Here is a 13,243-nt window from a genome sequence, read left to right as displayed (position 1 = left end):
ACGTACTTTGAACTGTTGCAGCTTAATTGATGTTATTAAACAAATAACATTATAAAGGTTTTCTTTAGATTATTTCTAAGTATTAATACTTGTGTACTATTTAGAATTTATCTACAAATAAACTCACAAATAGGGGCTTGGAAGGTACCAATGGTCACACTGATAGGTGCGACTTGATGTCCTATCCAGTACCCCCTCCATTGGAGACAGTACCATCCCCTAGCCTATCTATATATTTGTATGTGTTTAAGCACACATTCAATCACTATGATACGTAGTTGACCTTGAAAATATCATCTGGAGGCGAAATCACCTCTGAATTTGAAACATCAAGTGTGAACTCAGCAGTAGTCGGAGACGATGAATACAAAAATACACCGTTCGGTTAGTGCCTCGGCGAATGTTATGTTATTTTACGATATATTTAAAATATTTACAAATTATATATATGTAATCAAATCTATAGCAAATCTAAGACGCGTTGGCACTAACGGACAGAATGATTAATATTAGATATAAATGAAACAGCAGCATCGATGATAGGTATTTTTTTTTAAGTTAATGATTTATTATCTGTGATTTAAAAATATATTATGTCTTCCCGAAATATTTTAAACATAGCAACATTATCTAATTATATGTTTAAAAGCGTATTCGTTGGAAATTATATTGAAAGTTAGATTTGAATTATACAAACGATAAATATATAACGCCAATAAAAACTTGCATATATTTTTTGTTGCAAGATTGTTTGAAAACTTACTGCTGACGTTATAAGTATATCAGGAAGATGTCCTTCCTATATATTAGTCTTGGTTGAACGCCATAATAGTTAATGTGTTGCAGCGCCATCTAGCGTCGAGTTGCAAAGTGCCAACTTTTATGTTTATTAGTAAAACCTAAACTCCAATAGTCTTAATGGCATATATCTTAATATCAATGATATAATAATCGCTTATGACGTCATATTTTAATTAACAGCGGGCGAAACTGCGAAGAGTGACTAGTTCTATAATATCAATATACAAATTGTGTCTGCTAGTATAAGTTTTATGTTGACAAAAATGTGTCACTAGTAAAGATTACGACGTCCGTTTCTTTGCGATTCAATCTATCAATCCATCAGTCAGTCAATCGTTTATACTGTACATATATTTACTGCCCAAATATGTATATAAGAATGTCCGACTTAGGCCTTCTTTAACAAATTCTTCTGTTTTCTATTTTCACAAGCGTTTTCTCCAAGCTGGAACCGCTGTTAACTTTTATTCGATCCCTGTTTGATACTTCTTTGAGATATGTGGTAGTTCTATATTAAATCACCAGAATATAAATAATGTTCAATAATTATTATTTGATTATAATTCGTCAATAGAACCAGTTTTGCGTATAAAACAGCCTCTATTAACAAACTGCCAAAATAAATCACAGATAATATAATTATTTTAGATTATAATGATGATGTATAAAGACATTGTGGATACGGGGTATATGTCTCGGTATGCCAGTGCGTTTATACAATTGCCAGTGACTGGCGTACGGATAAAAATTGTAAAAAAATGTATACATATATAGGTTTATCGACATTAAATTGTCAAGTATATGATTTGTAACGTTAATGCAAAGATATATAATGATGTTGACATATGTGAGATGAAATATAAATTTTGTAGATAAATACGCCGATTGTAAATTAATTTATGTATAAGTACAAGATTATATCGACATTGAACGTATAATTATTATTATATATATATCGGCTGATACTAGTGTTGTATGTACGATATGATATTTATATAGTGCATATATTTATTTTAGACTAGCTGAGCGAGCTACAAAAAAGTTATTATTGTAGTCTAAGTTACTCCATATTATATCAGCTCTCTGCCAGTGAAAGTCCCGTCAAAAGCGATCCAGCCGTCCCAGAGATTAGCTGGAACAAACAGACAGACAGACAAAAATTGTAAAAAAAAAATATTTTGATATACGTACCGTGTATACATTTTTTTCACTCTCCAATTTTATTATATGTATAGATAGATTTAACCGAAATTTTGCACACTTTTTTATTAGAGATATATTAACTGTTTGTTATGAAACGTAGTTTCCTTATTGAACTCATTTGTTAAATATGTGTTTTCAATGAACGTATCGGCCGATATATATATATATATATACGTTCCGTGTTGAAGTATGTTTCGTGCGAAGTGTACAGGTGTCTGCCATATTGTGATGTGTTGGAGGAGAGTGCGAGGGAGACGGAACGATATGTTATACAGCCATCTCGCTCAGGGACGCGTCGTCTCGTGCGTTGATCACGTTCCGTTTGTTAGTTTATCGTATCGTACAGACGACCGCGCTCGTTGTCTTAAGTAGGTGTCGATATATGATATTTGTATAATAATGTAGTATCGCTTAGGCTGTATGTGGACCGTGGCCGCCTGTATGTCGTGAGTTGTAAATAAAAAAGCTTAGCTAGATCCCCGAGTCGCATTTTTTAATGTTACAATTGTGTAGTACATGGCTTGGAACTCGAGGCCCGAGAGGGATGCAGCTATACGTAAGAGAGAGACAGGTAACACTCGGTCTTACACGAGGCTTCGTCTCTGAAAAGTATGTTTTAGAACATTAAATTAAAGCGCTTTAGATAACTTTAAAGTTATTGGAAACAATTTACCATAGGCTACACCAGTTGTTTTTTTTATTTCAGTGCAATTCGTTTTAAGTTTTTTTTTAATTGCCGATTTTTTTATATGTCCCTATCTTGTATAGTCTATGGTTTTGTTTCTTGAATCGTTAGTTAAGATGAGACCATGTAAATTATATAATACTTGTATATATAGCGTCGAGCGCGATGTAGAAACATTATATACACAGTTATAAATATATTCGTTTTATTTACAACCCCCTATATACATATATAAGTACTGTCAGCAAAAATAGTAAGTAATGTGAATGCTTGTAAATGTTACCCTACTGGGCTAAGGACTCCTTTTGAGGAGATTTGGCGCTTATACCAAGCTGTTCCAATGTGGGTAGAACCACATATGGCAGATTTTCGATTGAAGTATATTTTTAATTTATAATTTTCTCATGATGTTTTCCTTCACCGTTGAGCATAAGATGAAATATAACTGATAATTATAGAATGAAAAAATAATAGAATATAGTACTACTAGCTGCCTGACTATGTAAAGCAAAATGTTAATCATTAAAATAAAAGTTAATCACGCCTATATTCCACCTTTTCCAAAAATTTGCTATAAAAAAAGGTCACTGTGTCGTTACAATGTAATACAAAAATGCATTTCTTACTTGCAATGATAAATGGAGAAAATCTTTAATTTCTGATTGACACTATCATAAAGATTTTCCTGGAGCCATAGACCTCTTCGATTGAGTGCTTACTCACAGGTTGGCTCGTGGGTTCTTAATTCAACAGATTTATTTTATATTTTGACTATGACTACGTTTGAAAAACAACCATAAATGACATGAAAACATAAAATAAACTTCTGAGTATTGTAAAGGATTCTGGTATTTACTGATATTGTATAAAACCTCAACCTTATCAAACAGTTTCTTTCGAGTCCTCTCCACCAAACGTCTGTCTAGTGAAATAATCTACCTTGTTAAAAGCATGCACAAATTTTTATTTATAGTTGTCCAATAGAAAAAAAGTATTCAAATCAAACTATGCTTTGTTCAATTATTTTACAAGCACTATTGAATCGTATTTACAAACCTATTAGAAGTAATCACCGTTTCGGAATTTAGATGCTTCCAAGAACCATATTCATAGCCATACACAATAAGCCAAATTACAGATTGCGGAAAGGAACTGGGTCACTATAGGATGTAAATAAAAAGAAATCATCTTTAAAACACTTATTTTATTGAATTCATAAAACGTAACAAAATACGTTTGGCGAGCCTTAACGCAGCACCTATTACATACATAATACCAACAATTAAAACATAATATATATACCACTAACAGCGAAAAGATCGGATATGTCCACAATGAAAATCCTCAAACAGTGTTGCCCTATTTTTGTTGCATTAACAAAACAACAGTTGACTTACAAAACGAATACACGAGTTATCGTCTGCCGCTATTTTGAAATACGCAAATTTCAAATGTCAATTTTTATTTATTTTTGTTTACTTTCTTATTAACTAAAAAATACATTATTAATTGTGCATAGCATGTAAAAAATTGTAATTAAAACAACCAGTATGAAACATCTCTATTTAAATGAATTTTAAAGAAAATATTCTTTGTTTCATTTTATATGCAATATAAGGGCATGTTAAGGGCATGTTATTATCAATTAAAATACATTAATTTATTTACAAAACACTAATGAGCTTATAAATTTGAATCAAAACTAACATCAGAGAAATATAATCGAACTTAAATTAGCTATTAATAAAGCCTACTGTTTTTGTAATAGTAATGTACTAAAGTTTTGTTATCAAATTTCCACAGAACATCCTGTGATTTGAAACCTCGAGTTACTTAATTTATACATTTTGAATATTTTCCATTGAAATTAACTTTACGCGTCTCTAATGCATTCCAATGGCAGAAGTAGTAGACAAATCTTAGCTTTATATATTTCATGGGATTTCATAATAACTCAGCTATTTTATCCAAACAAAAAGTACTTGAGTTATTATTCCATTATCTATAATACAACACTAGTCTGTTTAACTACTTATATCGACCTTTATTTCACGTCATTGTTTACGAATCCGCAACTAATACAATTAAGTTCCTAATCAATTAAATCATGATAATTCTATGTAAAAGTATTTTATTTATAGTCCTACTGCTTTTAAATGGAACTATAATTATTATTTTAAAAATATAACACGAGTGTCTTAAGCACATTATTTTAAACAATATTAACATACTTTAATTAGCTCGGAACAGATTATATATAAAGCAGAGGGCGCCACCATTTTGAAATAGGTATTCTAACGTCAAATCACATTTCTCGTGTAAGTCACCTGAGACTCGTACAAGTGCTATCAGAGATAGATTGAAATAAAATCATTAATCAAATAAAACGGATCACTTTAATCAAAATTTCGTTTTGAATTTCTTCTTGAAGAACGGGTTGATGGGGGACGGAGTGGAGGGCTTGAGATTGGTCTTGCTGGGCTTCTTGCTGCTATCGTAAGGGATGCTAGGGCTTTGCCTCACGCTCTTGTAATAATCCACGGGGCCTTGCATGCTGTTGTTTTTCAGAACAAACTTGACTTTCTTCGGAGTTTCCATTACAACCTTCTTCTTGGGGCCCGTGTCTTTCTTCACATTAGTATTCGTTTGCTTTTGATAGTTCTTCACTTTATTGACGACTAACTTCGGTTCAGACTTTCCTTTTGGAACGTTTTTATTTTCATTAGTTTTCTTAACATTAGTCAGTGCTGTTTGTTTGTCGTTTGGTTTAGATTTTGTTTCTTTTGTGTTATCTTTGTTATTAACAGATAAAACTTTCGCAGGCTCAGCTGTCGCCTTGACTTTATCTTTTTTCAATTGATTCTTGTTATTCTTCTGCTTACCGGCCTTCGTGTCTGGGCTTTGTTTAGTGTTCGGTTTGTTTAAAACATTTTCTGTTTGTTTGTTGCCAGGAAGAATTTGTTTAACCTTTTTGTTATTGACTTTTGGGTTTGTTTGGACTTTATTTTGGTTGACTGTTTCATTTTTATTCGTTTTAGGTTTCTTATTATCAGTCGGAGGTGTGTTATCTTCTTTCTGGAGTTTTCTTTTTCTGTTCTTCTTCTTGGATGCTTTATTTTCTTTATTCGATTCATTCTTTTTTGTCTTGTCATTTTCATCTGTTTTTGCTGGCTCTACTTGCCAGTCTCCATTCTAAAACGATAAAAGTAATTACATGTACAGTTCTGTAACTTTAAAATCAATAACTATCTAATGTTGTCTTAAATTTTCGCGATTACACATTGAAATAAAACTAGCTATAACGGATTTGAATCGCGTATATTAATTATTTTTAACATCCCGACGTTTCGAGCACTTTACAGCATTCGTGGTCACGGGTAGACTACCCTTAATACGCGATTGAAATCCGTTATAGCTAGTTTTATTGCAATAACTATCTATTAAAAGAGATCAGAGGTCAATCTCAAATATCGAAGCCATATTATGTATTAGTCTTGTTTGGTTGTTCAAACAGTGGATTAGGTTTGTAATTTATTTTGAACTCAGCAACAAAGGTAAATATCAGACTAACACTGCATGCATCATATAAAATTTTGCCTCTTGTATTCACAAAACCATATTAGAGTAAAGTATGGTGGCATAGAGTTCAATCCTTATGCCAAGAAGGTATGAAGCTTTTTAATTTACAGGGAAACATAGTAATTATGTTATAAGTTACTCACAGCTGAGTCAGATTGTCCTTCAGCGACCTCGTCCACGATGCTCAGTCCAGAGCGGCTGCGAGCTAGGAGACGCTTGCGGTGCTTTCTGCTCAGACCTGCGGAGAAGTACATTAAGGATTTATTACTTACTAGTTGTCACCCGCGACTTCGCTCTTTTAGGGGCTTATTTGTCATATGATCGCTAAAAAAGGTAGCCTATGTCTTTTTTTGAAATTCAAATTTGCTTCATACCAAATTTTATGAAATTCGGTTCAGCGGTTTGATCGTGAAAGAGCGATAGATAGACAGAGTTATTTTCACATTTATAATAAATAAATACTGGATAACATCACACACATCACTCTGATCCCAATGTAAGTAGCTAAAGCACTTGTTTTATGGCAAGACAACATAGAAAACTAATGATAATCTACATCTACTCGGCCGGGAATCGAACCCAGGACCTCGGAGTGGCATACCTACTCATGAAAACTAGTGTAGACACCACTCGACCACGGAGGTCGTCTAAAAGGATTATATATTCGTTAAAGAGAAACACAGATAAACTCCTGACCGAGCCACTTTGCAAGTCTTACCTCGCAGTGCCAGCTCATCAGAGGTGGTGACTAAGGTTTTCTCCAGCTTTTGCAGGCGCGACGCGGCGCGCATTGGCTCCGCGCGGTCCAGGTTCGGCTCCAGACCCTGGGCGTCGACTTCTGGTACCTTCAGGGGGTAGTTGTTGCGGGCCAGCTCTTCAAACCTGTGGGACAATTATATTGCTTACGGATACTGGATTTGGGAATTCGCATTCATTATGTAACGAGTCTAGACGCGCGGTAGCGTGTCAGCCAAGTTCAGGTAACAGAACTGGCGAGAAGCACCGTGTGTAATTTTACACGAACCATTTGGAGCCACTTTTAACCCCTTCATAAGTCAAAATCTGTTTGATATAAACGTGTCAAATTTGGCAAATATATCAAGACTTGCGAAATATATATGAATTTGTGCTTATGAATATAAGTGTAGTACATGTGTGCTTATATTTGTAACAAGGTTAGCACTTTTAGCACACAAGGTTAGGCTATAATATAATTCGTATATGAGAACTAGCCAAGTCAGACCTTAGTCTACAATACATTATTCTAAGTTATAAGGAGAAATTTTATTTTATGTCGTATTGATTAATGGAACTTGGTACCCATTTAGATCTCACTTCTTTTGTCGTTGAAGTCAACAACCAATATATTTCATAAAACTGAACTTGGCTCTCATTTTACATTTATGTTTTTGATGGGTTAGGTTTACAGGTAACGCTTGCGAAAATATTTATTTTGTACAATTTTAGTTAACAAATTAATTTAAGTCATCTCAAAATGAACATTTAAAAGCATCTTGGATAGAAAATATTAAGGCAGGTTTTAACGTATGAGAAAAGCAAGAAACTGACCGCTCGGCGCAGATGCGGGCGCGCGTGTAGGCGCGCGAACCGGCTCCGGCCAGCAGCTGACGCAGCAGCGCGGCCAGCGGCGCGGCCGGCACGCGCAGCGGCCGCAGAGACACGTGCACGCGACCCGCACGCGGGTCCAGCGCTCTGCACACACAATAAGAAAACACATATAAATATTAATTACTTAACATGTTTAGTTTGAGCTGAGATGGCCCAGTGGTTAGAACGCGTGCATCTTAACCGATGTATACACGATATATATGTGCTTAATTTGTGTTTATAATTCATCTCGTGCTCGGCGGTGAAGGAAAACATCTTGAGGAAACCTGCATGTGTCTAATTTCATCGAAATTCTGCCACATGTGCATTCCACCAACCCGCATTGGAACAGCGTGGTGGAATATGTTCCAAACCCTCTCCTTAATGGAAGAGGAGGCCTTATCTCAGCAGTGGGAAATTTACAGGCTGTTACTTTACTTACTTACTTTATGTTTAGTTTCTCATATTAAGAAAAACACATTTCATGTTAGAAAATGTTTCTAAGGGTATATAATTGGACCCATTACCCTACTACAATATTTTTATGAAAAATGAGGACTTTATTACGTGCTCATGTAACTAACCCATTCCCTACGTCTTCAGACTCCTCGGGACCGTCGTCCTCTTCAGCTTCGTCATCGGACACCAGCTCTAGCGCGTCCGGTCCTCCAGCCGGGCAGCCCATCTGAAATTATTTAAGAAATTTTATATTAAAGGAACTGTAATTCTATTTTGCCGGTTTCATTTGTAAATCTATATGAAATCTGTGGTAATTTTATATTGACCTTATAAAAAGCGATCCTGTTGAATATATATAAGGCCTTTTGTGCCATGCTTTATTTTATTATATTTATTTCCTGTGTGTTATACTTATCTTGGTGTACAATAAAGAATATTATTATTATTTTATCTTGGTACTACGGGTCGGGAACAGCGTCCCTCCCAACCGGTGACAATGTTAAAGACATGGAGACAAAAACCAAGCGGTACCTTCTGCCAGGCGCGCGCCTTGTTCTCGTAGCTGAGGCCGAGCTCGCTCTGCCGCACGAGCGCCGACAGCACCCGGCGAGCGGCCACACTGCGAGCGTCATTGGCGCCGCACACGAGCGCACAGAACGGCCGCAGCAACTGCACTAGACTTTCGTCCGGGATCTCGCCCTGCGACACCTGCCACAGAAACATAATGTCAAGACATTCTGAGAAAATTATTTCATATTCAATAATCTCAGTAATCAATAACATTTTAATATAAATGTGTTTGTTTAATGGGAATGTCACTAGAGATAAGTACAAAAATATTTGCATATTAATGATTACTAGAATAAATAAATAATAAATATAGGTCGTATGTCCGAACAGAAAATATGGGCCAAAGCAAGAACCCTGCGGAACCCTTGTTTAAAAAAACAGATTGTTTTAAATAAGAAGTGTTCAATAATTATTAAATAAGTTAAGCTCATTAACAGCTGATTAAAATCACGTGATATTTTTTAAAACTTTCAGAAGAATAAATTAGCTTACCTTTGAAATTTCTTCCAGATAACAATCCGCAATGTGTAAAATCAGGGAGAGTGCGTTACGAGCGTACAGCGGCGTCGTCAGAGCGAGCAAACCTTAACAGAAAACAATCATTTGCACTCTATATGCATATGTTTTAAATAAACGTAGGATGCTGAAAAACAATATGGTGTCCAACACTCACAGACATTAGCTCCATAAGAAATATTAACCAACTATTAGTTAGTTGTTATGTCCCCTGTGTCTGTAGTTACACTGGCTCATTTACTTTCCAAACTGATTATTACACTGCCAAATAGCAGAGTATTGTAGTTACAATACTCTGCTATTTGGCAGTGTAATAATCAATAAGAAGGTGGTACCTCTTCAGACAGACTTATATAAAACCTTACCACTAAGAAAGCACTGGCAAATAGCTCCATCAACTTTGTATGAACCTCGACTCACCATCACTGGTGCTGAGCATGTCCGTGAAAAGGGTGCAGCTCTCGAGACTCCAGCCACACCGCAGCAAGCAACGGAGACTTCCACGCAGGTAACGACGGACAAGCTAGAAATATTAATTTAGTTCAACAGATATGTACATTAGAATAGGCTTTTATGAGAACTATTAAGAAATTTTTATTTTTAAATGCTACGGGGTAGGAAAAGGGGTGGCGATTTACGTGCACTTGGTTTCTCGGGTTCAACTGACGCGAAAATCTATAGCGACGAATGGCGCGATAGGGAGCTATTTCTATTGGTTATGTAAATCAACAGTGATTGGTTTTATTGAATTTGCTGATGGTACAACTAAGTTGTGTAGTACTTAGTACAGTTAGTATATAACTATATACATAGTTAATTTTTTTATTGAAGTAGTAAACTAGTAGTCACAGGTTTGGAATTTTGCATTGTGAGCTTTTGCAATGCGTTTGAAACTGCAAATAGTTGTTAATACTACATTTGAACTATTTATCATAATTCTTGACTCAAAATGAGAAAATAAAGTGAACTCATCCTTTAAAAGTTCATTTACAATGCAGTGCCTTCCCCTTGTTAGTAATTACACCTCTATAAAATACATTCAAAGATATATACGATATTCATGGAAATAACATTATAGATATAGATAGATAAACAATTGTTTACCATGAGGAACTTATCCATCCTGTGCTGGTCGATACCATACCACTCGGTAGCCAGCACTTTGAAACCAGCCTTGCTCATGAGCATTGCACTTGCAATATGTTCTGGAGGGAACAAGTCCAGGATGTCTGCTATACTGTCACATAAATCCTCCTAAAATAAAATAGAACATTTTGTTGTCATTACAAAAAAATTCTAAGTAGTAGTAGTAGTGAAAATTAACACAATTTTGTCATGATTTCGGTGGTTTTTGATCAACTTATTCAAATAAATATAATAATTGTTTGAAAAAAGGTATGACTATTTAATGACTATTTAAATCAAAATCCTTTAATTTTGTCAAAAATACCACTGAGTCAGTGAGAATCCCCAGGAAAAACAGGTCAAAAGAATATATGAAAATCTGTGCTAATATTACAAATGTGAAGCTGACTCTGTCTGTTGGTATTTGAAGGCCAAACTAATGAACTTAGTATGAAGCTTAAAATAAAAGGAGGGAAATACTCCAGACCCCAAAACATCTTTTATATTTTTTATATTATAGCTCTTTGGCTTAAATAAATAAAAATCTAACCTGAACTAAAGGTTTATCAGACATCCAAACAGCATAAAATAAACCTTTCCATACTCTGATGAAGTCTTCCTCTTTGAACTCTGAAAGAATAACAATACTATAACAGTTCAAAAACAGTAAAAAGTGGCTTTGTTGTACAAATAACTCATATAAATGTTTTGTTTTATTTCTAGCTACTAGTTTAGTAACTCCTGATTTACTAGGCCCCTTTTTCGATACAGAATAAAAAAAATAAAACATGAAATTAGTAAGATGTTCAAATATAAATTAATATTTTTATTAAACACAGCAGAATAATAAATATAAAAAAGCAAGTATGTAATTTTAAAATAATCCAGAGTCTATTAAGAGGGCTCTATACTAAATATTGTTTTGTTTTTAGGTTATGTTTGAAAATCACATGTTAATGAAGATTTAGGACGTAAAGAACATTTGTACATCAATATTTCATAAAGACTTACCGTAACCCTTCTCGAAGCAATTTAAAAGCCATTTTTTAAACGTTTTAAGTACACGGTCTCGTGTTTTTTTCTCGTTTTCAGACAGCAAACGCGCAAATTTAAATTCCTGCGCTACAACGAGTACCTTCTCCTTTTTAGGTTTAGTTATAGTTTTCTTTGTCAGTTTTTGCTTTTTAAGCTTCTTTTTCTCAGGAAGCTTCATAATTAGATATTATATATTAATATTTATGTGTCTACAAATACAAAATCGTGACAACCACGCTTGACACTTAAGAAAAACTTCAGAGTTCAGTCTTACTTCATTTAGCTGACAATTTGACGTTAACCGGTAAAAGTTGCTAGGTTTTTCATATATTATTCGACACACATGGTGGGGAGATGAAGTTTGATTTTCTATTCATATTGTACATTAAATACAATTGAGAAAACATATCAAATATATGGTTATTTATGTAAGCTATAAAACATAATAGCTTTAACTAATAAATCCTAGACTACAAGAGGCTATCTTTACTAGTATATATGTATATTATACTAAAAGTCTTTTACAGTTTGTAAGCTTATTATAATGGAAGTCAATTCTGGAATCCTACTAAACCTCTCATCTTCCCGTATGCAAATCTCTTTATCCAACCTCTGTTCTAAAATCCGATCACTGACATTTGAGTTAAATTTAGAAAAAAGTTATGCATAACTTATATATTTTCAGGTAAAGCTATTGCTTTACTGGAACCTATTATGTATGTCCAGTCGCACAACATACCTCAGTCTATTATTTTATCTGACTCATTAAGCTGTCTGTTGGCCATTAAAGAAAATCCTTTTCGTAGAAAATTAAGACTTTCTATCTTTTTTTAAGATCAGAGAGGCCTGTTGTCCTGTCATCAACAGGGTCTACAAGTTTTGCTCGCCTGGATTCCGAGGCATCCTTGGTTTTCGTTTCTCAGGCACGCTGATCGTTGGGTCATTTCCACTATCTGTCGATTACGCCTCGGCCATTCCTGTACACCTATCCACCTAGCTAAGATAAGAGTTCGAGATCACTCGCTGTGTGAATGTGGCCTAGATGAAGGTTCCGCAACCCATATCCTGTTCCTTTGTCCCAAACTTCTTCATCCCATTTACGACGTTCTCCCTCCTAATATCCCTCGCCCTATAAAGGTTGAATGTTTTTTTGTCGTTTGTGTTTAGTCAATTTTGTTCTTATCTATGTAAATATATTAAATGCAATAAAATTAAGTTGTGAATAGTCCAATTGAGTGTTATATTTTAGTATATTATATAGTTTAGAGTACGAACAATTATTTTTATTGTACCTTATTATTAAGCCTTAATGTTTGTGTTGTTCTAGGTTAAGGATTAACAAGGAAATTACTACGACTATGCTAATCTTCAATCAGTAGAGACTATCTTCACAGAGACTACCTCGCACAACCTCTCTGTGGAACCATCTTTCGCCGGTTTTTTGGATCGATACGATTTGGTAACCTCCAAAAAAAGAGCGTACTCCTTCCTGAGAGGCATGCAAGCCCCCCGGTGTTGAAGACGAAAAAAAAACAAATAACTATAATTTCATGGATTAACTGACACGCCTGACGGTTCTAAGAAGAAACTGAAAAAAAGTTAGCTCAATATTCCCACAATATTAGGAATAAAATATCCCTTAAGATTAATTCTTAAGGGATA

General features: G+C 34.6%; 1 protein-coding gene across 1 annotated transcript; it reads right to left on the bottom strand.

Moving 5' to 3' along the window:
* Positions 1-4,866: 4,866 nt before the first annotated feature.
* LOC124541954 (ribosomal RNA processing protein 1 homolog) lies at positions 4,867-11,861 on the bottom strand. The gene is made up of 11 exons (XM_047119893.1): positions 11,558-11,861; positions 11,097-11,176; positions 10,526-10,675; positions 9,842-9,944; positions 9,398-9,489; positions 8,867-9,043; positions 8,461-8,561; positions 7,838-7,981; positions 6,987-7,150; positions 6,412-6,506; positions 4,867-5,881 (listed from the first exon to the last, which is right to left on the bottom strand). Exons 1-11 carry the CDS (start codon positions 11,757-11,759, stop codon positions 5,090-5,092), a joined length of 2,100 nt encoding a protein of 699 aa, XP_046975849.1. The 5' UTR covers positions 11,760-11,861; the 3' UTR covers positions 4,867-5,089.
* Between the last annotated feature and the right edge of the window lie 1,382 nt (positions 11,862-13,243).

Source organism: Vanessa cardui, chromosome 29, assembly GCF_905220365.1.
Source record: "Vanessa cardui chromosome 29, ilVanCard2.1, whole genome shotgun sequence".
Lineage (NCBI taxonomy): Eukaryota > Metazoa > Arthropoda > Insecta > Lepidoptera > Nymphalidae > Vanessa > Vanessa cardui.
The sequence above is the reverse complement of the archived record's forward strand: the minus strand, read 5'-3'. Positions and strand labels throughout refer to the sequence as shown.